Source organism: Acipenser ruthenus, chromosome 3, assembly GCF_902713425.1.
Source record: "Acipenser ruthenus chromosome 3, fAciRut3.2 maternal haplotype, whole genome shotgun sequence".
NCBI lineage: Eukaryota > Metazoa > Chordata > Actinopteri > Acipenseriformes > Acipenseridae > Acipenser > Acipenser ruthenus.
The window spans coordinates 106,135,974-106,163,464 of record NC_081191.1 but is presented as its reverse complement, the minus strand read 5'-3'; the positions used below and the strand labels follow the sequence as shown (position 1 = coordinate 106,163,464).

The 27,491-nt window shown below is 37.8% G+C and overlaps 1 protein-coding gene and 1 long non-coding RNA gene across 6 annotated transcripts in view; one reads left to right on the top strand and one right to left on the bottom strand.

Moving 5' to 3' along the window:
• Positions 1 to 27,491, bottom strand: part of LOC117394376 (unconventional myosin-X-like) — a 108,519-nt gene that overhangs the window by 53,624 nt on the left and 27,404 nt on the right. The window contains exon 3 of the mRNA XM_059020579.1: positions 4,420 to 4,578. Coding sequence (XP_058876562.1) covers positions 4,420 to 4,578 — 159 coding nt within the window. The remainder of the gene's footprint in view (positions 1 to 4,419; positions 4,579 to 27,491) is intronic.
• LOC117394377 (uncharacterized) overlaps positions 10,118 to 27,491 on the top strand; it is a 33,705-nt gene continuing 16,331 nt past the window's right edge. The window contains exons 1-3 of one of the 5 annotated variants that reach the window (XR_004543378.3): positions 10,118 to 10,325; positions 23,133 to 23,228; positions 23,807 to 24,362. This is a non-coding gene — a long non-coding RNA (uncharacterized LOC117394377). Of the gene's footprint in view, positions 10,466 to 23,132; positions 23,229 to 23,773; positions 24,363 to 27,491 lie in introns of all 5 variants that reach the window. The other 4 variants (XR_009324088.1, XR_009324084.1, XR_009324089.1 and 1 more) reach the window with 4 other exon arrangements.

Sequence of the window (27,491 nt, the reverse complement as noted above, 5' to 3'; positions counted from 1 at the left end):
AAGGACGTGGCTACATTCTCAAATTAAATCTTTATAAAAATAGGCTCATTTCCTTTCTCTTCTAAAGATTATTTTCTTGAAAACGTATTGGCTGCCAAAGGCAAGGCCCAACAGCGAACACCCTGAAAGCAAAGCTATTCCCTGTGCTGTTGGGACCAGCATTTTAATGACAGGCAAATGGCTGCTAAACATATGTAGTATCACAGCTTGCTGTACCCAGGAGGGCTTTAAGTTAACTGAAGTAGTCAGGCAAAGGAAGGTCCTGAATACCAGAGGGGAACAAATAAATAAGTAAAACCTTTCGAGGCTCATGATTTATACCAGTGTGTGCATGTGTTGAAAGTCTAGGCATTCCTTCCACTATCAGTTTCATGAGCTCTGTCAAAAGTCAAATATATATTATTATTATTATTATTATTATTATTTATTTCTTAGCAGACATAAGAACATAAGAAAGTTTCCAAAACGAGAGGAGGCCATTCAGCCCATCTTGCTCGTTTGGTTGTTAGTAGCTTATTGATCCCAGAATCTCATCAAGCAGCTTCTTGAAGGATCCCACGGTGTCCAGGGAGACTTACAATTAGAGAGAAAGTTTACAAACGAGAGGAGGCCATTCAGCCCATCTTGCTACGAATTGTTACAAGATTATCCACCCTTATCCAGGGCGACTTACAATTGTTACAAGATTATTTTTACAGTATATATATATTACACATTATATTTTACATACAATTACCCATACAAGGGTAATTGTATGTAAAATAGGCTCAAGGGTACAGCAGCAGTGTCCCCCCACCTGGGATTGAACCCACAACCCTCCGGTCAAGAGTCCAGAGCCCTAACCACTACTCCACACTGTTGCCCTTGGTGAGTTCTGAAAGTGGTTCTAAAAGTATAAAGTATATCACATTGGCTACATACAACAATTTCGATGAGGGTACAAATTCTGATTCTCATGTCAAAAAAGAGGCAAACACCACTTTGATATTAATACCCAGTTCAAGAACAATACAAATATGTTCCCTTGCAGAGATTATTCTTGGTTTTAGAAATAAAGAAACCTTTTTTCATTCATCAACAGGTACATGAAGTTTCCTTCAAGCTTAGAAGACCTCTAAAAGAGTATGTAGTGGGGTTCCGAAAAAAGAAAAAAAAAATTATATATTATATATATATATATATATATATATATACACACACACGCACGCACGTACACACACACACACACACACACACACACTCACACACACACACATAATACATAATCCTGACACTATCAGTGCACTAGAGTGGCCATTTTGAAAAGAGCTTTGAATCAGATTTTAAAAGTAAGTTAAAGTGTCAGGAGGTTAACAATGAAAAGATAAATGACAGGTACATTATTTAAACAGCTGTAGAAACACGTGGGGAATGTAACGCTAGATTTTTTGGAACCCCGCTACTTACTCATTAAAGCAAGCACTGTCAGCTGCAGTCATTTCTGCTGCTAAGATTGGTTCAAGAACAAATGTGTTCTCTAGCAGATAATCAAAAAAACTTCAGAGCTAAAAAACATTCATTTAATAGGGTTGTGAATTTCCTAGATGAATACCTTTCAACAATGATCGCTGTTTTTTTTTAAATTTTTTTTGTTTGTTTATGATAGTTTTGGTTCATCAGTCTATTTATTTAGATATCCCAAGATAGACTCATGTGAAAGTAAATATCACACTGGTATAGGCTTGCACATGCCCAATGTGCTGTAGCTGTTATCGGAGTGTGGATTGAGTTACTTGCAAAGCAGTTGAAATGTTTTGTTTTCCTACACAACTGTACAGAGTGGATAAGATAACCAGACTAGAGTGAACGGATCCAACTGACATACACCCCCCCCCCCCAACACCACCAGCACTGGAGGGAATTCTAAAACGCCTCATCACTGGAGTAAAACTGGAAACCAGGTCGAAGGGGAATGTCATTGCTTTTCCATCAGTCATTCATACTGCATGTTGAAACAAAGTCCCCCCGAGCATAATACAATCATAATACACTTTACACAGAAAAACAGTAAGGTGATGTGTCAGCATCTGCAACAAAAAAAGCTCAGCTGTATATTTTGCATATACTGTATACTAGGGTGAAAATTGTGAATGAAAATGAAGGTGTAATTCAGTGCTGTGGCGGGGTGCCGCCCCTGTGCGTAGTGTTTGTGTTTTATGTTGTATGTGGTGTGTATGTATTGGTGCATGGGGTATAATGTGGGCTGTGTAGCGTGAATGATTTAAAATGTATACTTGTATTCAGGCACGAGGATTGCACAATCACTTCACGTGCAGATAAAGTATGTAATAGTATGTGAGCACAGGAACTGCACAAATTAGTTCACCTGCCGGGATTCAAGTGAATGATTAATTAGTAACTGAATCCCAGCACAGCTCTATATATAGATGCACGATCACTCGGGGTTGGGTGTTCCGGGCGAAAGAACGGGAGAGAGAAGGAGAGTAAGATAAAACTAAAAAGCAATTGCTACTCGTGCTGACATAGATCAGCATGATACTTGTGCTTTAAGTGTTCGCCGTGTTTTGTCTATTTGTTTTGGCCAACATGCCATTTTGTTTTGGTGCAGTGTTTTGTACAACTGTTTAATGTACACATACACACAGACTACAGTGAAACCTTAAACTGAACATACTTTGAACAACAAAAAATGAATAGTGTGCACTATGCATGTATCACCCAGTTGTACAAAGTAATCACTTAATCAATCTGTAGGATGTGGAGCAACGTCCTGCATCGTGATAGCTAATTTCTTCATAATAAAGCAAACATTGTGCTTCAATCAACTGGAGACTTACTGTATTGTGTGGTACAATAACAATGTTCCAAGGACACCAAAGATTCACTAAATAACAAAAGAAAAAAAAAACATGACATAGAAAGTGTGTGGGTGCTTCAAGCTAAAACCAATGGATTGAGTTAATGGTGACATTGCTAGAGCAAGTGAAGTGGGCAGTGCACGTCATCTGTCTCCACTGTTTCCCACTGATTCTATGCTCTTGGTACAGCTCAGAAACCACAAAGAAAAATGTTTCTGAAAAACTCCTACAATTCAAATGAAAATAGATCTAAAAAGGCCAAACTTTCACCCAACAAGCTATTTCTCTTGGCTTTTAAACAATGTCCGCATTGAAAGAAGGCCCGACTCAGACCCTGAAAAAATTGGAGAATGTCTTATTTCAAATAGTAATGCTGCCAGTTCATAAATGCTAGTGGTGTATGACAGCAAGTCTATTTCCTTTCAACATGCTGCCAAGTGTATGGCTCTGGAAAAAGGATTTCACCAAGCCTACAAGTATAAACCAGTATCTCCCATATGAAGTTTTCCACTTTGAAAATGATGAACAAGAAAATAAGCAAATGACATAAAAGTCGTATTTCAGGTACGACCAGTGAGGAACACTTTACACATAATAAGAATGAGGAGCCACAGCTCAGCAAACCACTGGTCTGGTCTTAATGAAAATCCACCATTTCCTTTTCTAAATCCCCTTCAGATTAAATAACTTGTCTTTTAATTAAAGCAAGTCATGATTCACATGGGACTAAAAAACAGGTGTCCTCAGAGTTGGTCAAAAGCAGAGGACGTCTAGTAACCTCACAGACCTCACAGGATTCATTTTTATCAAGGAAAGTCGGTAAATTCAAAATGAAATGCAATGTTGTGGCCAGAGAGGGCGCTTTTGTGCATGATTTGTAAATAATGAACCAGGTGTAAATGACTCATTTCGTTGTACCTTCTTTTCCAGAGGCTGGAATAATTTCATCCTTTGACTGATATTTAATTTCCATACATATCTTAAATGCTCCGTTAAAAGCGTTAATTTTATGATGTCGCCGATTGTTTTGTATTTTTGGCCATCCACAATTTGGTCATGCCCAATCGTATCGTTTTAGTGAACTGTAAAATCTCAGGTCAGACAGTACCCATTTTAATATTATATTATGGTTTATTGTGAAGCCTGTTATTGCTTTGAGGCGAATGCCACGGTAATGCTGTATCAGTTCTAACATAACGCTGATATGGTTGATTCGCACTAGACTAAAAAAAAACACAGGACACCCGAGTTTGAAATTTTGCAGAAGGCCCAGTGTCCTGTAAAAAAAAAAAAAAAAAATTCAAAATCGGAGGACCTCTGAGAAAATGATCTGGGATAAAAAGAAATGGCTTTGCTGGAAAGGTCTCAAATACTGGCTGGTGCAAAGTGATGTTTATTATTATTAGTTAGTAGTGTTTTTAAAAAAAATGCTCAGAATGCAGCTAAAATCAAGTAATTTCAATCTTATTCTTGGTCACAGTACCTTGGTATGTGAGGGTTACTTAAATATTTTGTAATATATATATTATATACATAGTAAACCATGTTATCCAAGACTTACATAAATGCTGTTGTGTTGATATCGTCGGTACAGATTGTGCATGATTGCCCCTTCGTGCAGGTCACCCAGCGCTGCCATATCTTCCACTCCTTCAATACTGGTGGAATGCATGGCCATCACCTTTTGTCGAGTGAGGGAGTTAAGTTTGTAGGTATATACCTAGAGTAAAAAAAACATTAAATACACAATCAGAGAAAACATCTTATCTGTAACTTTAAACACTCTGTACCATAAATTCTGAAACAAAAAACTACACTACGCATAAGAAACAGAACATTTTGTTGAAAAAAATGTGGCATAAAGTACCTAGAAGTTTAAGATTCATATTTAATACTGTAGAATACATAAATACATAGCACAACACTTAATGAAAAACACGTGTTACAGCAGTTTTCGGCTAAGAGAACACCGAGGTGTTCTCTTAGCCAAAGTGTTCTCTAAGAGTTGACCACCAGACACAATATGAATCAATCAATCAATAAATAAATAAATAAATAAATATGCATTACTTGTCATGATGCACGTGCATCAACATATGAAATGAACAGAATTAGTATGAGAAAAGCAACAAGGCAAGTGTATCTAACTGTCAAACTAAATTACACATCACCCCTACACACGTTTACATGCAGCTGCAGCTCTATTTTAATTATGAACACATGTACAGGAGCAATATTCAAGATACGCACAAAATGATTTAACAGAACGGTGAGGCAACTCACCAGAACAGGATCACCAAATTGCTCAGCGACTTATGTCTGATTCAGGTATTCTTTCAAGAGCTTTTTGTAGCAAGAGAAACAGCAGTGTTTGTTTGCATGCTATTTTGTAGCAAGAGAAACAGCAGTACACTCATGACAATCGGAATACAAAATGATAAATAATGAAGGTTCTGGAAAGACTGAATGAACCAATCACAGTTCCTTAAGAAACTCTCGCAATGACAAGTCAGTTTATAAAAGATTGAATAAACCATTTGAATTTAAGTTTGATGATGATGAGTTATCAGGTTACAAAACAATACTACATCAATTGTGAACAAATCGCTATTGGTGCCAAAAAAAGGTGTTCTTTTAAGCAAATTTTCGGTTACTTTAAGCAGAGCTTTTACAATGAGAAAACTCTGATTCACCACGGTTGTTCTCTTAGCTGAAGTGTTCTCTTTGGAAGTGTTCCTATACATGGAGACTACTGTATTAAATCATGTTTGTTTAATAATTATGAGCACAGTAAATGGGATACAGCCTGATGTTGTTCTTACAGTAAAGCTGGGGTGGTTGAGGGACTATTGCCTTGTCATGTGGATGTGGAAACTACAAACTGGAACCTCATTTAGGTTTGCATATAACAGTGGGAGAACATGGCAAGGATTTTTCTTATTTGTATCTTAAATAATATGTACATACTGTAAAATACGATATGCCCGTATTTTTACAGTTTACATTGTCCTATATTCTGCAAATGCAATTCATTTACCAGTGTATTTCCTCCTTTGAATGTCGAATCAGTCCTGAACATCTGGACGCTTTTTCTAAGATTTAAAAAATAAAATCTGTTCTGGGTGACCACTTAGGTATTAACATGCTAGCTCAGAGAATGTTAAAAAATGATAAAAGGAAAAAAGATACAACTGTTGGGAAAAATCGTCTTGAGCCGAAGGCGAGGGCGCCAACGAAAGTCAAGGTCAACTACCACATGGTAGAGCTTTCATTAAGAAGGCACTAGCGCTACAAGAAAACTATTTGTCTCATTATTTTCTTTAAAACAACACTTTAAAACCCGATGTTTACCTTGAACTTGTAATGATTCATCAGGTACCCTTCTGCCAATAGTCCCAAACATTTTCATAAAGGATCACATAGATGATATGAGGAAAAAAAAAAAAAGAAAAAACTTTTTTTTTTTGACTAAACCAATCGTTTAACATTCTTGCGGCAGCTGTTAGAAAGTCGAGGTTTTGCTTGTGAAAGATGCTGTCCAGCTGACAGGCTGTGATTGGCTGACTCGGGAGTTGTAGGAACAGGACTGTCTTCTTCGGTGCAGAGTATTCATTGGCTGCTTTTGGGTGGATAATAAAATACATTTGGACCATGTGTGTCTTTGTTTAGTATTTGCAGTCCAATAGATGTGAACGGAGCTTTCAATACAGCAAATCAAAATGAAAAAGCTGGTACCTGCGCCGATTGATTTTAAATGGGATTCACACTTGATGCTTTGACATAGCAACGGGCTTCTGCTGTCTAATGCTGGAAGCTGATTGGCTGATGGTACTGAATTGTTTTGTAATATACAACAAGCATGAGAGATATACAGTAGTATTGAATAACTTACATTCATGAAGACAGACGTAAACAACACACTCGACCTATTCAGGGATGATGGGTTGTTCTACTATCCTCACTGGTAGACATGGAGTATGCTTTTTATTTATATATATATATATATATATATATATATACTTATATTGTATTTATTCATGGATCATTCTCTTGGTAAGTGTGTTGAAAATGATTCTGCAATGTCATTTTTTAATATGATATACAGTCAATTCTCATTAAAACAAACCCGGATCAAACAACTTTCCTGATGCTACGGATTTTCTACGCTGTCATGGCCAAATTTAGCAGTCGCTTATTGTAAATTACTTATAGACTATGAATTCACTTGACACAAAGTTCTTATTTGTGTGAATTATTTTACAGCCCCCCCAGGGGAAAAAAAAAGCTGAATAAAATGACTTTCCCTCTTTCAATCAGCTGAGTGTAAAGGGTATTGGTAAATGTATTGACTTGCATCCAGATCTGCGCCCCTGCACTGTATTTTATTGCTGTTTTGGGACTATTGATCCTATAATGCATTTCAAGCTGCCATAGACACAGTTTTCAAGTTGCCATAGTGCTCACACATCAGTGTAATTTCCATGAAGCAGTGCAGAAAACATGCATTTTCTGTGCAGACAAAAGTGGAGGTGTTGAAAGCGGTGAATAATGCACCACTGAACTAGAAAAAGAAAGCTGTTGCATTAGATTTCAACATTCCTACGAACACAACCATTCGGAAAAAACGTGACTCAATAACACAGGCTTATGAACAGCAAAACTGGGTTCAAGTCATCAGCGTTTCAGAGTTTTAAAGGACTTGTGTATAACCTGTCAAGCTTCGACACATTTTGTATTGTTTTTCTACCAAAATGCGTGCAGTATTTACAGTAGGCTCCATCAAATTCTGCAAAGACAAAATGTTTTTTCTTTTGTTCATTTCTATTGTATACTTTTTTTCTACATTGTACAGCTCTTTTTCCTCATCTAACCTCTTGTCCCATGATGGCTAGCTGGAACACTGCTGCAGGAGGGTGATCCTGGTTTCATACCCTGATGGCTTTTTTTTTTTTTGGGGGGGGGGGGGGGGGGGGGGGAGGGCTGCATTCTCTCCCTGCACTACTCTCACTGAAAAATACATAAATACATAAACACATTACCATGAGCTGACTGCTGCATTTAAATATCAGGTTAATGCATTAAGAAAGCAGGATCACTTATTTGCCAATTTACAAAGTAAGTAACTTAAATTTAAAAGATTAGTCTGCCTTGCCAGATTCTCTCTGGGTAGCCATTTCTGGATTTCTTTGTAACCAATAGAAGTTCAGCTTTTGTCACAGCTAGCCAATCAGAAGTGATAGGGGTGAGACGTAAACACTTTTTAAAGTGTTTGTGTTTCAGTGCTAGACTTCCACAGTTCAGTTTTCAGAAACTTGCATGGCTCTCTAGAAATATACCCGAAGTATCTTTCTAGCAACAGAACAAACTTAGGAAAAATAAACAAATAAAAACTACTTGTCCGACAGGCAAAGTACAACGGCAAAACTTGTCTGGGGCGTCGGGCGATACGAATTGCACACTCCTGTGGTCACAAAATGCAAAGATACAGACCCTATGTATTTTGCCAAAAGTAGATAGTAGTCTACTGTGCACTCATGAATACAAATGTGCAAAACTATTATAAGGGTCTTACTGAATGTATCTGTGTCCTGGAAGACCCTCTTTGTGGACCTATCAACAAAAGATTCAATCTTTTGCTGATGGGATCATGTGCATCTAATGTCACGTAGCAGGAAGTAAGGTCATTATCACAATGATGCAATAGTTCTGCAGCATTCATAGCTGTCTCCATCAATACAGTCAAGACATATTCATTCACCCAGTCACAAGCCTCAGGATCACTGAAACTAACACTGAACAGCCAATAATAGTGTAAGAATGTGGGACTATTTCATTTCAGACTATACACACAGACTGACAGTATCCCAGGGTGTAGGCCAGCTGCCTGAAAGACAAGCAGTGCCTGCCCCATATTGAGGGTAACATACCACCACAAGGGAGTATTTGGATGAATTATAATGTGGTGCTTGCCCTGTGTCTGAATTAAAAGCATATCAAAGAGGACACACAATTACTGGATCGTATGCACTGTCAAAATTAATTGGCAAGAAATGTTACCGATGAATCAAAACTGTATTTTCATCCTAAGAAAGCCAAGTATTGAGTCCTACTCTGTAATTTGTAGCATCTGCCTCAAGCTAAACACCAAAAGCCAACAGCCACCATAGGGAGGAAACTACTGGCTCCCAACACAAGAAGATTATTTATGGACAAAATATCAGCCTGTCATCATTTAAAAGGGAGTGTCCCCTTTAGCTCCAGCGCACAACTAGAGAACAGTATTAAAAAAAAAAAAAAAAAACACACACACAGACTCACACAGACACACACACAGAGACACACAGACTCACGCACAGAGACAAACAGACTCACACACAGACTCACACACAGAGACACACACAGACTCACACACACTCACACACAGACTCACACACAGAGACAAACAGACTCACACACAGAGACACACACTCACACACAGAGACACACACAGAGACACACACACACACACACACAGACTCACACACACACTGAATACTTTTCACACAAAATCAGTGAATTTCTAACAGCTACTGTAAGAATGTTAAACAATTGTCTTCTTGCCCGTTCTCAGCATTTATTCATGGTATAACAAAAGAAAAAGAAAGTATCAGGATGCTTTTGGTTTCCAGTGATGGTTCAGTTTATAGGTCTGCCTTGAACACCACTTGAAATTGCAGGACACATTTTACTTGTGCCTTTGAGCACAGCACATAGAATCTAGTCAAAACTGGGTCTTTGTCAGCCAACAAGCTTAACCGTATGGTGGGACCAACCTGCACGACTGCTGAATGGCTACAGGCCAAGGGTGCCACTTGTCATGAAACCTTTTTTTACAGTTCATGACTCGTACAAGTTGATGAGGATTAATGTTATGTTTTGACATGTCAATCATGCGCTCAAAAGCATTATGCTCTGTGAGAGCTTGCTGACTAGATTCTTATGGCAGTTGTTTGTTAACCATTGAAGCCCACACATGAGAAAAAGGCCTTAGCATATATTGCACACATTCCTAAAAAAAAAAAAACACAATGAACTGAATATATATAACTATCAACTGAAGTGGCAGGGCTTCTTCAACCTTTTAAATTTGCATTAACTTCTGGCGATATAATACGTTATTACCTAGGATTACTGGAGCTGTCATTTTGACCGTCATAGTAAAAACAGTGGGTTTAGCTTAGTGCACATGAGATCGATCACATGATCGCGCTGCTGAACAGGAAAGCTTCGCGTTTATTTTGTATAGCTACAACAGGAGAGTTTTTCAGAAGCGATTTACTAAATCAGCAAAATGAATACACCAATACAACGTATGACTGCACTACAAGTCTTGCAGTACTGTACTTTCAGGAGTTATCAGAAGACGAATCTGGACACGAAAATGCGCCAGACCAAGACAGTGATGAAACTTACTCTGATCACAATGAGGTTAGTGATAGTGAAAGTGATAAAGTTGCAGACATTTTGAGACAGAGACAAACACAAGCTGTGGAAAGTGCGTGGCAAGTGCACTGCACATGGACAGAAGTGGCATGTCTGTGTTGACTGCAAAAACTAGACTTCACAAGGTTTGTTTTTTTACATTCCACATTTTGAACAGTTATACGTTTCTGTCCTTTGAGCTTTTAAACATAATAAACCATTTTTCAATTTAGTCCTGTTGTGCATGATTATATTGAAAAACAAAAATAATTACGGAATAATAGCGTAGCAAACCAGCTATCGCACAACAGTTTCGTGCAACGCAACAGTAGTTTTATACACATTTTAATATAGCGGTTAAAAAAAGACGCTCCGGTAGTTCCAGTGTTAAAATATGTTCAAATCTAGCTGATGGGAAAGACTATTTTAGTTTTCTTAAAATAAAATATTATCCTTCCAGCCACTAAAAAAACGTCTCTGGCATACATAAAGATCAGATTTATACATTTTCTGCTGACATGAACACGAAATAAAAGAAAAGAAAAAAAGTGGGAACCAGGGAAGTTTTAATATCTTCCATCTCAACAGGAAATGCGGCTAATTATAGAGGCATGCTGCTGGCAGGAATGTAATGCAAATCAAAGCCAGTTCTGACATTTTATTCTGGCATTCAACCAAAGCGCTTTCTAGCTGAAAGAATCGTCTGACCTTAGAACTGACACTATTTTGTGGTTGTCATCATTCTTCACATTTCTCTCAAGCACCCCAAATCCTGTTCCTAGTAGGGTAATATGCTGCTTTTTAGTTTGTAATATTGTATGCTCATGTTAAGCCCAGTAAAATAAAAATTGTTATGGAATGCACAGTTACCAGATTCCGTATGATTCATCCTTTGTGTTTCTTTTACATTTTAAGTTGGATTCAGTCAAGCAGTACATCTCTTCCAATTGAATTTTCAAATGTTAAATCCTGAAACCCTCATGTTTCCCTAAATCAGAGCATTTATACCACACACCCAGAGCCAGTCCAGACTGGTAGCTCTACACAAGCAGACAGGCAGCTGTGGTTGTAATGTGGCTGGTAATGATTCTGACCTGAATTGAACAAAGAAGAATTCTTATACATGTATAATCAAATAGAGTTTTGTTGAGATTTTCAAAATTCAATTATAAATCACATGAAAATATTCAGTCTTTCAGAACTTTGTACAAGTCATTCTCTTTTTACCTTCCCTAAACAATCTAGAAGTCACATGGCTAATCGTTTTGAATTATGGCTGTTAAATAGACAAAGCTTGTCTTATTATATTTGTATAAAAGGTTAAACAGAATTAATTATGTCAAACACAAATTAGGGCATGGGGATTTGGTGAAATTATAATCTGAATGTATTCCCTAAGAAAAGTACATCCAATATGTATCCAAATAAATAAATAAATAAATAAATACACATATACATACATAAGAAAGTTTACAAACGAGAGGAGGCCATTCGGCCCATTTTGCTTGTTTGGTTGTTAGTAGCTTATTGATCCCAGAATCTCAAGCAGCTTCTTGAAGGATCCCAGGGTGTCAGCTTCAACAACATTACTGGGGAGTTGGTTCCAGACCCTCACAATTCTCTGTGTAAAAAAGTGCCTCCTATTTTCTGTTCTGAATGCACCTTTATCTAATCTCCATTTGTGACCCCTGGTCCTTGTTTCTTTTTTCAAATAGAAGTCCTCTGGGTCGACACTGTCTATACCGTTTAGGATTTTGAATGCTTGAATCAGATCGTCGCGTAGTCTTCTTTGTTCAAGACTGAATAGATTCAATTCTTTTAGCCTGTCTGCATACGACATGCCTTTTAAACCCGGGATAATTCTGGTTGCTCTTCTTTGCACTCTTTCTACAGCAGCAATATCCGTTTTGTAACGAGGTGACCAGAACTGAACACAATAGTCTAGATGAGGTCTTACTAATGCATTGTAAAGTTTTAACATTACTTCCCTTGATTTAAATTCAACACTTCTCACAATATATCCGAGCATTTTGTTGGCTTTTTTCTAGCTTCACCACATTGTCTAGATGAAGACATTTCTGAGTCAACATAAACTCCTAGGTCTTTTTCATAGATTCCTTCAATTTCAGTATCTCTCATAAGATATTTATAATGCACATTTTTATTGCCTGGGTGCAGTACTTTACACTTTTCTCTATTATTATTATTATTATTATTATTTATTTCTTAGCAGACGCCCTTATCCAGGGCGACTTACAATCGTAAGAAAAAACATTTCAAGCGTTACAATACAAGTAATACAATAAGAGCAAGAAATATAATAACTTTTGTTCAAGTAAAGTACAAGTTTGACAAACCACAATTCAATAATACAGCAGGTAATAGTGATAGTTACATCAGGATATGATTAAATAGTGATAGTTACATCAGGATGTGATTAAATACAAAGTACTACAGGTTAAAAACTTGGCAGATTACAGTATTCTGAAGTACAGGATTAAATGCAGTAAAATAGGGGCTGATAAGAGCAAAATAAAGCACATTTACATGAAGGGTGATAGTGTCCCAGGATACAAACAGAGGAGTTCTACAGGTGCTCTTTGAAGAGGTGAGTCTTAAGGAGGCGCCGGAATGTGGTCAGGGACTGGGCAGTCCTGACATCTGTAGGAAGGTCATTCCACCACTGCGGTGGCCATGTCATTTGCCATGTGTCTGCCCAGTTCTGAATGCTGTCTAGATCATTTTGAAAGACCTTTGCTGCTGCAGCAGTGTTTGCCACTCCTCCTATTTTTGTGCCGTCTGCAAATTTAACAAGTTTGCTTACTATACCAGAATCTAAATCATTAATGTAGATCAGGAATAGCAGAGGACCTAATACTGATCCCTGTGGTACTTCACTGGTTACCTCGCTCCATTTTGAGGTTTCTCCTCTAATCAGTACTTTCTGTTTTCTACATACATACTCCTATTGTACACAGTTAGTTAAACGTTTGTAATAGTGTAAATGTAAAAACATGTTAATAGCCTCCACTAGATCCCTGTTTCAGGGGTAAACCTTTGTGGGTATAAAAGATATTCCAATTAACTACATTTAAACTTGTAAAGGTATACTATAAATGATGCTGTAAACAGTTCTGAAGCATATTGTGTAAAGCTGTATTCAAAGCACACAATCTGTACCTGTTTTAAGAGATAATAGACACTGTAATCTTCAGGGATTGACATCATCTCTCCTAAAAAAGATATATGGATTTAATCAATTTAAAGACACACCTCTTTAGTGGTCACTGTATTCATGACTTTGGAACCTGTTTCAAACTCTACAACATGTTTATCCCATCCATATCTTTTGTGGATTTAAAACAGATGTTCTGTTAGATTTCCTGTCAGTAAAATGTTTATCTATTGCAGTCAGCGTGCAAGATGTAAAATCGGGGCATCTCGCAAAATTCAGCATCATCCCTTCTTATCAGCAGGAATCTAAGGAGAATGTGGAACACCACTGGGACTAGAGGGTGTGGGTTTCTGCAACAGATTAGCTTTAAAAAAAAAAAAAAAAAAGGACTACAGACCCTTTACCCAGCTATAGTGAAATAGTACCTTCAAACCCTAAAGACTTGGAATCATTACTGCAAATCTATAGCACAATGATGAAGGTTATTCACAGTGATGAAGGTTATTCACAGTGATGAAGGTTAGCCACAGTGATGAAGGTTAGCCACAGTGATGAAGGTTATTCACAGTGATGAAGGTTATTCACAGTGATGAAGGTTATTCACAGTGATGAAGGTTAGCCACAGTGATGAAGGTTATTCACAGTGATGAAGGTTATTCACAGTGATGAAGGTTATTCACAGTGATGAAGGTTAGTCACAGTGATGAAGGTTATTCACAGTGATGAAGGTTATTCACAGTGATGAAGGTTAGTCACAGTGATGAAGGTTATTCACAGTGATGAAGGTTATTCACAGTGATGAAGGTTATTCACAGTGATGAAGGTTAGTCACAGTGATGAAGGTTAGTCACAGTGATGAAGGTTAGTCACAGTGATGAAGGTTAGTCACAGTGATGAAGGTTAGTCACAGTGATGAAGGTTATTCACAGTGATGAAGGTTAGTCACAGTGATGAAGGTTAGTCACAGTGATGAAGGTTATTCACAGTGATGAAGGTTATTCACAGTGATGAAGGTTATTCACAGTGATGAAGGTTATTCACAGTGATGAAGGTTATTGCTTCTTTAGAGACGGAGGGGACAGTTTTTATTTATTTAACCAGGAGATTTACCCATTACAGTGTACAAACAACGATAAAAACATGTATGGTTCAAACTTAATCAGTTAAATATGTAATCTCAAATGTAATAAGTAAACTAGAAATATTCAACAACTTTTGTAATTATTACAACTTTTAGCCCTTTAAAACAACAAAAATAAAGAAAAGAATATATTTTATTTATTTAAAAAATAAAACGTCACAGGCAGCTAATCAATGAAAAACAAATTCAGCTTTAAGCTTTTTAGTAAAAATCAGGCCAGCTGACTACAGTGTAAGTCTGTTTTTTATTTCCCCTTGATGATAAAACGGTGTTTGGCTTTGTCTCATTATACTGGCTTCTTGCTGGGCCCCTGCTTTTGAACTTATCCTTACGCTAATAAGAGTAATTCTTAACTTTCCAATGAGACGTTAAATCTGTTGAGGTGACAAACCGACCGTGTTAAAAAGGAAGTATGAAGTGTCACTATGAAAAAAAAAGGCTGAGAGCAGACTAAAATGATTAATGAACAGGTAATAAATCGCCAGTAGACTGCAGTCGTAACTCACATAGACCAAGTCATATTTGAAACATGCTGGGATTAAGCGAAACCTAAAGAATTTAGTGCTGCTGTGTGGGAGCAAAGATTACTCATTGTTATTTAAAATTATTATATCCAATAACGTGATTTGACTAAACATAAAATAAACCAGTATTATCTGAAATCAACATTAAATATATTCATGCACATTTTTTATGATTATTACCAATTACTACTAATTTCAAATCTTAATTAAAAATGTCCTTCTGTCTTAAATGTAGCTTATATTATTGTTATTGCACACATTCAGTACATTTACAGTTAGGTCATGTTGACAGTGAAATGTATATATAAACACATCACTGTCCTTCACAAATTCACCGTTTTCAATATTTCAAGGTGTTTTACAATATTTGAATCTTCTTGTCTAAATCTAAACCATGTTTGTGTTGATTTGTAGTACCCATTTCCAAGGAAACATACAGTGTTGTTTTAGAAATGTTTTTAATTGCTTAAGTTAACACATTTGATTGCACATCCTGCTGAGCTATAAAAACACCACAGAAAAATCCAACCCTAGCAAGTCATTCAATTTAAACTTGATCTACTGAATCTGTTATTATTATTATTTATTTCTTAGCAGATGCCCTTATCCAGGGTGACTTACAATTGTTACACAATATCACATTATTTTTTACATACAATTACCCATTTATACAGTTGGGTTTTTACTGGAGCAATCTAGATAAAGTAGCTTGCTCAAGGATACAGCAGGAGTGTCCCCCACCAGGGATTGAACCCACGACCCTCCGGTCAAGAGTCCAGAGCCCTACCCACTACTCCACACTGCTGCCCATGATACATGGGCACTGCTGTTCAAGATACATGTGACTACTGTATACCGACACTGCTAATATGCTTTTTATTTCAGCAACAAACCACTGACAGAATCAATCCTTTTTCAATGTATTCACATGAGCGTGCTTATGAAATAGCTTGAGGGCCAGTTCCAGTGAGTCAGCACAGACTGTACGATGTAATTTAGGACAATTAACACACACTACAAAATGTTTGTTTTTCAACAGCGATAGGCAAGAATACTGGTATTCACTGGTTAATTGTTTATGCTACTTTGCATAATCATTGAGAATTTACTATTTTGAATCATCCTATTATTTAGCATCCTACTCTGTAGTCCTGCAATACTTGTAGATATTCCAGCGAGCCACGAATTTAATGTCAAAAGCAGCTGTGTCAGAGGAGAGTGTTTTGATCAAGCCTAAACACACACACATATATATTATATATATATAAATATATTATATATACACACACATACATACACAAAGATATACAAAAATAAGTGGGAAGGCACCCTGGTCCCTTTACACAGCAGTCACAACCCCCCACCCCCACCCCCCTTTTTTTTTTTTTTTTTTTTTTTTAAGCGATATTCAATAAACCTAAAATGACTCCTTTAGATGAGCAACAAACATATATTACTATGCATATAAATTTACACATTGCAAAATGATATAAATGTAATGAAGCCCAATTGAAAAGGTGGTTTACACACGTTTTCTGGACTTAAAAGTAACCAAACCAAACAATTATGTACCTTTATCAAATGATGGAATTATCCTACAAAAAGGAAAATTTGCCAATCGAAAATGTATGTACACTTTTGTCCTCCATAGTAAGGCTTTTTTTTTTCTTTTCCTGTACCAGGACTAAGGTTCATGTTCAGTTCTCCACTTTTCAGCCCACATAGACATGGAATGTAAGCACTTTCACATTCTGTGTTGATCTGCACAGTTCACTGCATCACAAACCAATCAACAAGCTCCACTATTAACTATTTCAGCTCCTACAGACATGAACGTGTTAACAGGGCTCCCACTCACTCTATCTGAAAATACTGCGTTTGTCCCACCTCTATCTTCAGCGCTGCATGAGAACATAATCATCGTCAAAGGTGGAAGAACCAAGACCCTGCAAAGGAAAGCATGGCTACTAACATGTTAATAACACTTATTATAAGGACAGTTTCACATGTACCGTAGTTGGTCCTATTCTGAAATTTCAGATTCTGTAAAGCAGATCATTATTGTTTTAGTTATTGTTTCTTCCTTATGCAATAAGGGACACAATACATCAATTGTGCCTTTATTTAGAATGGTGCTCTTTCAAAGGCCTGATCAACCAAAGCTTTTTTGTCTCTAAGTCTGTGTTGTCTTAATGTCACTTATCTTCAGTAAATACATTCTCATGACAACACTCTGAGTGGCATAATCAGATTATAATCTTTTACAATATATTCTGTAGGCTTGGTATTCACATCAAAACCACATCATTTGCACATGGTGATCTCACGCTAATCTTCAAATCATGAACTGAACTTCACATAAAAAGAAATAATCATTGTTATTATAAAATCAAAGGGAAGTAAAGCCTCCAAATAGCTTAGGAGAATATAGTTACTTTCTCTCATTCTTTCGAAACACTAAGCAAACAGAATGGTGCAAAGTGATTGGCCTAAAATATTTCATTCCATTCAAAAATTGAACGCAGTAACTATACACCAAACCACTTAAATAAATAAATAAATAAATAAAAGTAAAACTAGCTCTTATTGGGGCAGCAGTGTGGAGTAGTGGTTAGGGCTCTGGACTCTTGACCAGAGGGTCGTGGGTTCAATCCCAGGTGGGGGACACTGCTGCTGTGCCCTGAAGCAAGGTACTTTACCTATATTGCTCCAGTAAAAACCCAACTGTATAAATGGGTAATTGTATGTAAAACATAATGTGTAAAAAATAATGTAATTGTATGTTAAAAATAATGTGATATCTTGTAACATGTGTAAGTCGCCCTGGATAAGGATGTCTGTTAAGAAACAAATAATAATAATAATAATAATAATAATAATAATAGACCAAACAATTAATGCAACAGAGGTCATCAATAAGTCTTCTTAAATGAGCTTCTTAGGCAGTAGGTGGATAGTCTAAAGGGTTGGCTCAGCTACAGTAGTCAGGTTTCATTAAAGATTATACTCAACTTAGTTCTAATTAGATTTCCCAATTGGGAAAATGATATCCCCTCATTACTTAGCAGATGCAGACAGTATTTAAGTGCTCAGACACAACAAAGTCACTACTTTGGGACGTAAGCCAAAGAACAGATGCAGAATGAATAAACCTCTTCTGGCAGCAGCAATAAATAAGACTTGCAAAAACTGACCTAACTACTGTAAAACTTCAACAAGTAGCTATCGTTTTTAAGATGGGTTTGCTTTCCATTACCCTTCTGAATTACAGAACACATTCATGCTTAAAGGTGATGGGTGTTAGAAATAACATTTGAGTCCATGTGAACTTAGCCAAGTGGCTACCAAACAGAATTAACAGCATACTGTAAATGAAGCACTTTAACAGAATTGAACACTGTAAAACAAGGGAGCAACATTTACTAATGCCTTTTGTAAACTTCTTCCAAATGTTGTGCACATCCACTCATTTTATACTACAGTTCGATTGTTCAAAAGAAGAAACAAATACACTTTTGCCATAAACACAATGTACTCTGCAAACCTCCCTACTAACACAAACGGACAATTGTACCAAATAGTTAGTACACAAGGCACAGTGGTATTCTGCAATTCAGAAAAGTTGTCTCCAGGGCTCCCAAATGGCACATCCACATGGAGCACCTTTACTGGAGTGCAGGATGTGCCCTATAGTATGCACGTTGCGAGTTCGAGTCCAGGCTATTCCTTTGCCGAGCAAGTACATGAGCTTCCAGGGGGCGGCACTCAATTGGCCAAGCACTGGCCGGGGGGATGGAGGGTTAGGTCGACCAGGGTGTCCTCGGCTCACCGCGCACTAGCCCGGCTGTAGTCTGGCCGGGCGCCTGCGGGCTTTCCTGTAAGCTGCCCGAGAGCTGCGTTGTCCTCTGACGCTGTAGCTCTGAGGCGGCTGCATGGTGAATCCGCAGTGTGAAAAAAAGCGGTCAGCTGACGGCACACACTTCGGAGGACAGCGTGTGTTTGTCTTCCCCCTCCCGAGTCAGCGCAGGGGTGGTAGCGGTGACCTGAGCCTAAAATTATTAGGCCATTTCCAAATTGGGGAGAAAATAATAAAAATAATTGGCAACAACTAAATTTTTTTAAATAAAAATAAAAAGTTGTCTCCAAATTGGTTCACAGATTATAATGAACATGCAATCAGAAAAAAAAAAAATCAACACCCACTTATGCATGTAAACACGGGTTTCTCATGAAAATGTTAATTAGCTTGTTCAAGTCCTTTCCTAAAGCTGCTATAAAAGTCACATGGGAATACGTAAGCTACCATGGTCCAAAGATGGCAGCAGGAAAGTTAATTTTATGTTTGCAGTATTTTCCTTTATCAGATTGATGTTGCAGCCCCACTTTTTTTCCATCTTCCCTAAAACCTTGCATAATGCTAATCATGCATGGATCTAAATGTGTTTGTACAGATTGTATTCATCAAGTTTCTGTTTAAAACTATTACTAAAAATGTTTGATAAACTGCATCGTGGGTTTGTGAATTCAGGTGTACAGCACACGCCTTGAACCTGTGGTATGACAGGCGCTCTATAAATAAAGATTATTATTATTATTACTTGCAAATAGCTGTCCAAACTGTCAAAACGACTTTATGTAAAGTACTACTGAGTTATTTTTGTTTATTTAGCAGACGCCCTTATCCAAGGCGACTTACAGAGACTAGGGTGTGTGAACTACGCATCAGCTGCAGAGTCACTTACAACTACGTCTCACCCGAAAGACAGGGCACAAGGTGGTTAAGTGACTTGCTCAGGGTCACACAATGAGTCAGTGGCTGAGGTGGGATTTGAACCGGGGACCTCCTGGTTACAAGCCCTTTTCTTTAACCACTGGACCACACAGCCTCCCATGATTAAATGTTTATAACTATACTCCAATGCAATTTCTCCTAGTTATGTCTGAGCAAGACCCGTGTCCATCCTCCACTTACGTCCATTGGAGCGATGAAGAGACTCAGGTGTTAATATCCATAAGGGAAGAGGATATGATGAGGCAGCTTCATACAATGTACAACACGAAAATGGTTTAACCCACTCCCAAAATATAATGTGGTGTGGAATTTTCGCGATTTCTTAGGAATCAACAATACTATAGGTGCTCCTCGACTTACGACGCCCTGACTCAGTCTAGCGCTTTTTCTCTTATGCATGTAACTGTTTTCTTTTTTTTTTTTAGAATTTATTTGCCCTTAACAATGTCTGATAAGAGCAATGGACTCAAAACGAAACCTAAGTTGTGAACTCTGTCACATGATGAGGGGCTTAACTTCAGGCGCATACACACACAGAATGCGTCCTTGGAAAGCCCAGAGTCTGTACTTTTAAACAAGCCAGGTAGGTGCCTGAGTAATATGCGCGTAACTACCAGGCTGAGTGTAAAGTGTTAAATAAATATTTGCATGAGTACAATATAACGGGTCATTTTTGTAAAAATATATTATCTGGCCAAAGAGTCAGGAACGCAACCCCAATTTATAACATTGTTCCTATGGGAAAATGTGCTTCGACTTACGACACTTCGACTTACGACGAGACTTTCAGAACCACGTGTCGTAATTGCGAGGACTGCCTGTACTCAATATTCCAATTCTTTATTAAGCAGAAGCAGTCATACAAGTACAGCGCACATGAGGATGCTATATTTGGTATAAAGAGATAAAAAACAAGCTAATGAAACAAAAATGTGATACAAAATAAAAGTACACCGTCGAGTTACAAAACTAAAGACAGCCGTGCATCTCTAATAGCAGGACCCTCTTCACATCTCTAATAGCAGGACCCTCTTCACATCGCTGTTGTGCAATTCTTGCTGGAGGCTGAGGTAGCTGTTCCTCTGCTTGCCTGAACACCTCCTTTTGTGCAGGATACAGCAGGCTGTAATAATTTGGGGAACAAGCTCGTGGTTCACTTCAGTACACTTCAGTAGTATCCGCATCCCGCATCCCGCATCACCCCCCCCTCCCCGATCTTGCAATAGCCCAAACGCCTGTTCAACCACCACTCAGATTTGGTGAGATAATGTGTGAAAAGCAGTGTGGGCGAAAACACTAAAACAAAGTATTAAAGCAGACACTATCCATCTGCAAATCAGATGGATTATTTCTAGTGAAACTGTTCTCTGCTCATGTAAACAGTATTTTGGGGACTTTCACGGTTAACAGCACAAGAATCTAAGTGGGCCGTCAGCATGGCTAATTTAAATCTGACCCCCCTCCCCTCTCCTTCATTTGCATAGCATTCTGGGAAAAGTAGGCGTTCCAAAGGAAATTAAAGGCTTTATATATAAACACACAAAGGCACCATGACCACGTTTATTTCACGAGAGACAAGTGTGTCGAGAAAAGTCAAACACTCATGTAATGTGACCTATTGAGGATACTTGTGAATCAAGTAGCAGTGGACAGCTGTGTGAACTTCCACCAAGTGAACAGCAGCTGATTGAGTTCCGAGCGAGGGGCTTGCTGGCGCCAAAGTTGGTGTGTGTTGGTCACTGAAAAAAGTTCCTCTCCAAGTATGCCAGCCTCCAAAAAAAACATGTTGTGACCCAAATAACCGATACCCATGAAACTACAATGACACAATGTACTGAGTGAATACCTCCTGATCCTATCAGGATCCCAGGCTAATTTTTGGTACAAACTTAGAGGATGGTGTGAACTTCAGTATCCAACCTTGATTTTGGTCATCCATGTTGGGGCTGACAGGCCAAGTGAGGTCAAAGCTCAATAATTCAAGGTCAAAAGGGCAACATTCTGTTTGACAGTAAATATAGAAAATGGCATATTTGGATAGAGAGCTTATACAAAGAGAGCTTTCCAGCAATAGTTTACTTTTTACTGTAGCATTAAAAATAAAATAGTTATTGGTACTTTTATGTCATTGGTCTGATCTGGGAGCCATTTCGGGTAAAATACTTGGTGACCTCTCACATAAAAACTGTTTGACCTAGAGACGTGAAACTTAGGGAAATCGTATATCTCTCTGACACCAACATCCCTGCCAAACAACATCAAAATCTATGAACCTTCAGTTTTGAGGGTGATTGACCTGACATGGACTGACCCATTGGCTCCATTTTGCAACAAGGCTAAAGCAAATGTTCAGAGAATAGAATAAAATAAAAAAAAATAGCAAGAAACTACTCAGCAATACATTTTTGCAAGTAAACAGCTTACTACTTTTCTAATGATACAACTGTTATATTCCTCTAAGACAAAAATGCCATAATCTCCCAAATAAAGCCAATAGGGCTTTTCAAATCAGAGACAGTTAATCATTTTATCACAATGACAAATAAATAAATACAAATAAAAGTACAATTTCCCAAAACTCTGAATTGTAGCCATATTGACCCATAATTTGATAGTTGTGCTGGCTCTTTCTTTAAAATGTATTTTGGTACAATAAAATGCATCATAAAATATTTAAATGCCAGTTGACTTCTTATGGGACAATATGGCTACAATTCTTTGCAAATTCAGTACCAGTAGCTTTTCTGTCTTTGTGAACACACTCTAGTTTAGGGGCAGCAGTGTGGCGTAGTGGTTAGGGCTCTGGACTCTTGACCGGAGGGTTGTGGGTTCAATCCCTGGTAGGGGACACTGCTGCTGTACCCTTGAGCAAGGTACTTTACCTAGATTGCTCCAGTAAAAACCCAACTGTATAAATGGGTAATTGTATGTAAAAATAATGTGATATCTTGTAACAATTGTAAGTCACCCTGGATAAGGGCGTCTGCGAAGTAATTAATAATAATAGTTTAGATATAAAACACTGTTTTTGTTTGTAGTTATGGCAGCTGTTGTGAATTTGTATTATTAATATGCTTTATCTATCCACATTAGTTATACAAGCTAGTTCTGCATGCCAGCACTGCAGACAGATTTATATTTGACTAGAAGACATTTCCAAGTATGTCTTTCTTCATCCTAGATCATATCTGACATGGTTTAAACACCCTTGCCAAGTGAGTATGGAAGGAAATGCAGAGTGAGGACCTTGGACACTTGCTGATGACACCAGGCACGAGTGAGTTACACTTTATTAGAGATTGAGAGTATCTGTAAAATGATAAATCACGACCAGTCAGTTCCCTTCAGTCCGCTTCTCATATAGTCTCATGAGTTTGCATGTCAACTCCCATATACTGCAACATTTATTTCAGGAACACAATTATGGGACAACTTGAAATGCTTTTTTAGCAACTGTCAAACAGGACTCTGTGGTAACATACTGTAGGTCATTTTGGCAGTACAAAAGGAAAGAGTTTAAGTCTATGGTATACAACTCATCAAGCCAAGTACACAACTCAATAATATTTGTACATACTTACGTATAAATACATATGAGCATCTGTCTTGTTTATTCAGGCTAGTCTAACACACATATGGATTCATTTTAAAAGTATTTGGTGTTCTCCTTTAATTTCCCTTCTCTGTATAGAATAGCAAACCAAACTAAGCCTGATATGAAAAAAGAGCCAACACAGAATGCCTATGTAAACAGCAATATTGGAGAGCTTTCACAGTTTAAAAAAAATCCCAAGATGTTAAACTGTTCCTAATGTTTAAAAGGTTTACAGGTTTCATTTCTTTTGCTTTCTGAAGGATGACCAGGGTATCCTCTTAAAAGTCCACAAGACAGTTAAGTACATTCGATTTCTTTCAATCCAGTCTCAATCAGAAAAGAAAATCTACTTTTATAATTGTATAAATATTTACTGAAACTGGAAAACGTATCTTAAACAATACTACAAAGAATAAAGTGCTTTATTCTATCTACAAAGAGAGATCACTCTTTCAATGACAGAGCAGTGCAGAACTGAACATTAAGAAATCTTTGTGTGCGGCTTTGCACAGCCCTCAGTAGTTGTAGCTGTGGTTGACTCAGGTATTCATGTGTCAAACGCCATTAAAAAACAGATAAGAAAGCCATCCCATCTTTATATTTGACATAATTACAGTATCTCAATATCTGTGTAGCTAGGCTGTCACTGAGGGACAATGGACAACATCTGGTCTCCCTACTCTTTAACTGCTTTGGTATCCACCATCTCCCAGTTAACAGGTGCCATGGTTTCAGCTTACAGGGGTGGAGGCAGGGAGCTGAAGAACAAGACTGTGTGAACCCTGACCTCTCAGAGCAGGATGGACACATTTCCAGGTAGAAACAAGATCACCTGATTAAAATAAAAATTGCGACACTTGATCACTTGTCCTTTGGAGAGAATATATTTTCATGCAAGCACTGAGATCACTTTTCAGTTAGTAAGCTGAAGTTTACGAACAAAGGCAGGCCTAGTTTAGGAGGTAATTTAAAAGGTAGAGAACGGCAAAATAAACGCATATTCAGTTACCAATTTCAAGTTAAAGGTAAATTATACAAATCACCCTAGTAGAACAGTGGAATTAAAACTGACCTGAATTCCTCAGGAGATTAAACAACAAAAGTTGTTGCTTACCCTGAAAGAGGTTTAAATTGTTTATGAAGTGGGAGTTATACTTTAGAAATGTGTTAATGGAACACATTAAAAGGTTGAATAGAAATGTAAGCATTCTTTGACAAACACAGCACTTAAGAGAGGAGGCAGTTAAATAGAAGTCAAACAAGATGCTCTACTGACATACTGCACCTATGAGAACATCAACCTCTTGTGAACAAATCAAGCTGTCTGCGCTGAATACCATCAATACAGCCCTGTTCCTCTGGTAGATGTTTAATAAACATGGTTTTAAAATCACAAAAGGTTTAGTGATATCACATGCATGGTAATGTAAAGTGCAGTTTACCGTGTGCTTTTATAAAAGTTGTTTTGATAATTATGATAAAGCAAGTCTAGTTTGTTGTAGTTTGCAATACAGGGGAGACAATGAGACAATGGTTTGGTGCACTTTTTCTTCATTGATCATCAGCTTTTTTGATTGGGTGTAAATATAGTGAACAAAAAAATGGAAACACCAATATAAAGTCACTTAATAGGGCGTTGGGCCACTATGGTATCCCGCTCTGTGGAGTTCTCGGCAGACCGTTTTTGACGAAACTGGCTGCTCGCGCCCCAGGTTGAAATTTGCAGTCAATTGATCTGCAGTTGCTCGCCCGTTTTGCCTTGCACTTCGAATTCATGCACGGATATCACGATCCTGGAGTATGCGCTTCCGTCCACTGTTGCCCTTTGCTGATGATGTCTTTCCCTCAGAGTTCCATGCTGACACTATCTTAGACACTGTTGCTCGTGAAACATTATTATTATTATTATTATTATTATTATTATTATTATTATTATTAGTATTAGTTTATTTAGCAGACGCCTTTATCCAAGACAACTTACAGAGACGAGGGTGTGAGAACTATGCATCAGCTGCAGAGTCACTTACAACTACGTCTCACCCGAAAGACGGAACACAAGGAGGTTAAGTGACTTGCTCAGGGTCACACAATGAGTCAGTGGCTGAGGTGGGATTTGAATCGGGGACCTCCTGGTTACAAGCCCATTTCTTTAACCACTGGACCACACAGCCTCCTGAGCAGCAAGTTGAGCTGTCTTGGTCACTGAAGCTCCTGCCAAATGCGCCCCAACAATCACCCCTCTTTCAAAGTCACTGAGGTCTCCTCTTGCAGCCATGCTAGCCATAATTATAGGCAACCAGGCCTGTCCAGCATTTTTATACATGACCCTAAGCATGCTGGGATGTTATTTGCTTAATTAACGCATGAGCCACACCTGTGTGGAAGCCCTTGCTTTCAATATACTTGGTGTCCCTCATTTACCCAGGTGTTTCCATTTTTTTGTTCACTACCTGTACAAAGCCTTTGTTATATCTAGCAATCAGTACGTTTACATGACAAAGCGTTTTCCGAAAACTAATGCTTTCGGAAAACTGAATCAGAAAATGGATTTTTTTAAACGTCACTTTTCTGTGTTTACATGATTAACGATTGAGAATCTAATTATAATTCAACTGTATACATGGATTGAAGTTTTCGGAAAACGCAGGACATTTTCACATGCAAAGTACTGTAGTAGCCGAAGTACGATTTGAACAGACCGGACATTTCTGCGATAGAACGGAGACCAATCCAATAACAAGTGCTTTATCGAAGTGTCAGGTCTTAAATTCAAAGATTACTATCCTATACCTCTATTCAGATTCCCCACAATGTGCAATCAGCCTTTCCAACAGCTCATCCTGTTCTATATTACCAGTTTCTTGTGCAGACATTATTTTAAATTCTCACGTCATTTTAAAGCTGGAAAACATTTGCTGCTTCAGTATTAACAAATACATACAGACTTTAACAAATGTATTACTTTATCCCTAACTAGACAAATGGATGCATGCCGACTGACTATAGATTATTATTATTTTCTCTGTTTTCTAAAACCACGTGCAGGAATGAAGGTCAAAGTTTGCACATGTGCAGTACGCTATCGGAATAAGTTTTCCTAAAAGAGTGTTTACATGATATACATTTTGTTTGTTTCCGGAATATAATCGGAAATCTCTAGCTGGTGTTTTCCAAAAATTGACTTTCAGAATATTCCAATACATTTTCCGAAAACCGTGTTTACATGACTTTTGATATCGGAATTAGTTTTCAGAAAACTTAATTTCTGAAAAATATAGGAATTCTCATACCCATGTAAACATTTGTTTTCAGAAAGGCACCTCTATTGTAAAACTACAAAATTAGACTTCCATTGTTAGTCAACTAGACATATCTATCCAAGATGGTTTAAAGTAGGGGAAAAATGTAATACAAAAAATATCGTTTTAAAACTGTATATGTGCTGGTCATTCAATTCAATTCAATGCATTCAACCACTGACCGATTATGTTAAATAAGTGTCTAAACAAACCGCCGATATCTGACCCACCTAAATTCTTGTTTTAAGAAAAAGACAACACTGAAATTAATCATTGCCATTTATACCACAGGGCTGGGTATATCTACACATGCTGTGCATGTTGTTACTGCAAGAAGCTATGGGGAACACAGTTTTATAGCAGCTCACAGTAAATTAACCAAGTGATTTTCTCACATGGTCTTCAACACTCTGCTTGGGCTACAGCAGATAGGTCACTGCATGGGTGGGTACCCTAAGCTAAAGAGGCTTCATGCCAGCCCTGTACTAAACCATTCTATTGAGTGACATGCTCAAAGCAAGATTGTTCTGAGTTTTCACCACAATATTAACCTAAAAAAGGTCTAAAACAAAATGAATCGCCTGCACCAACGATGACCTTTGACTTCCTTCCCCCAAGCCATTGTTCTTCCTTTTGTTTGGATTTG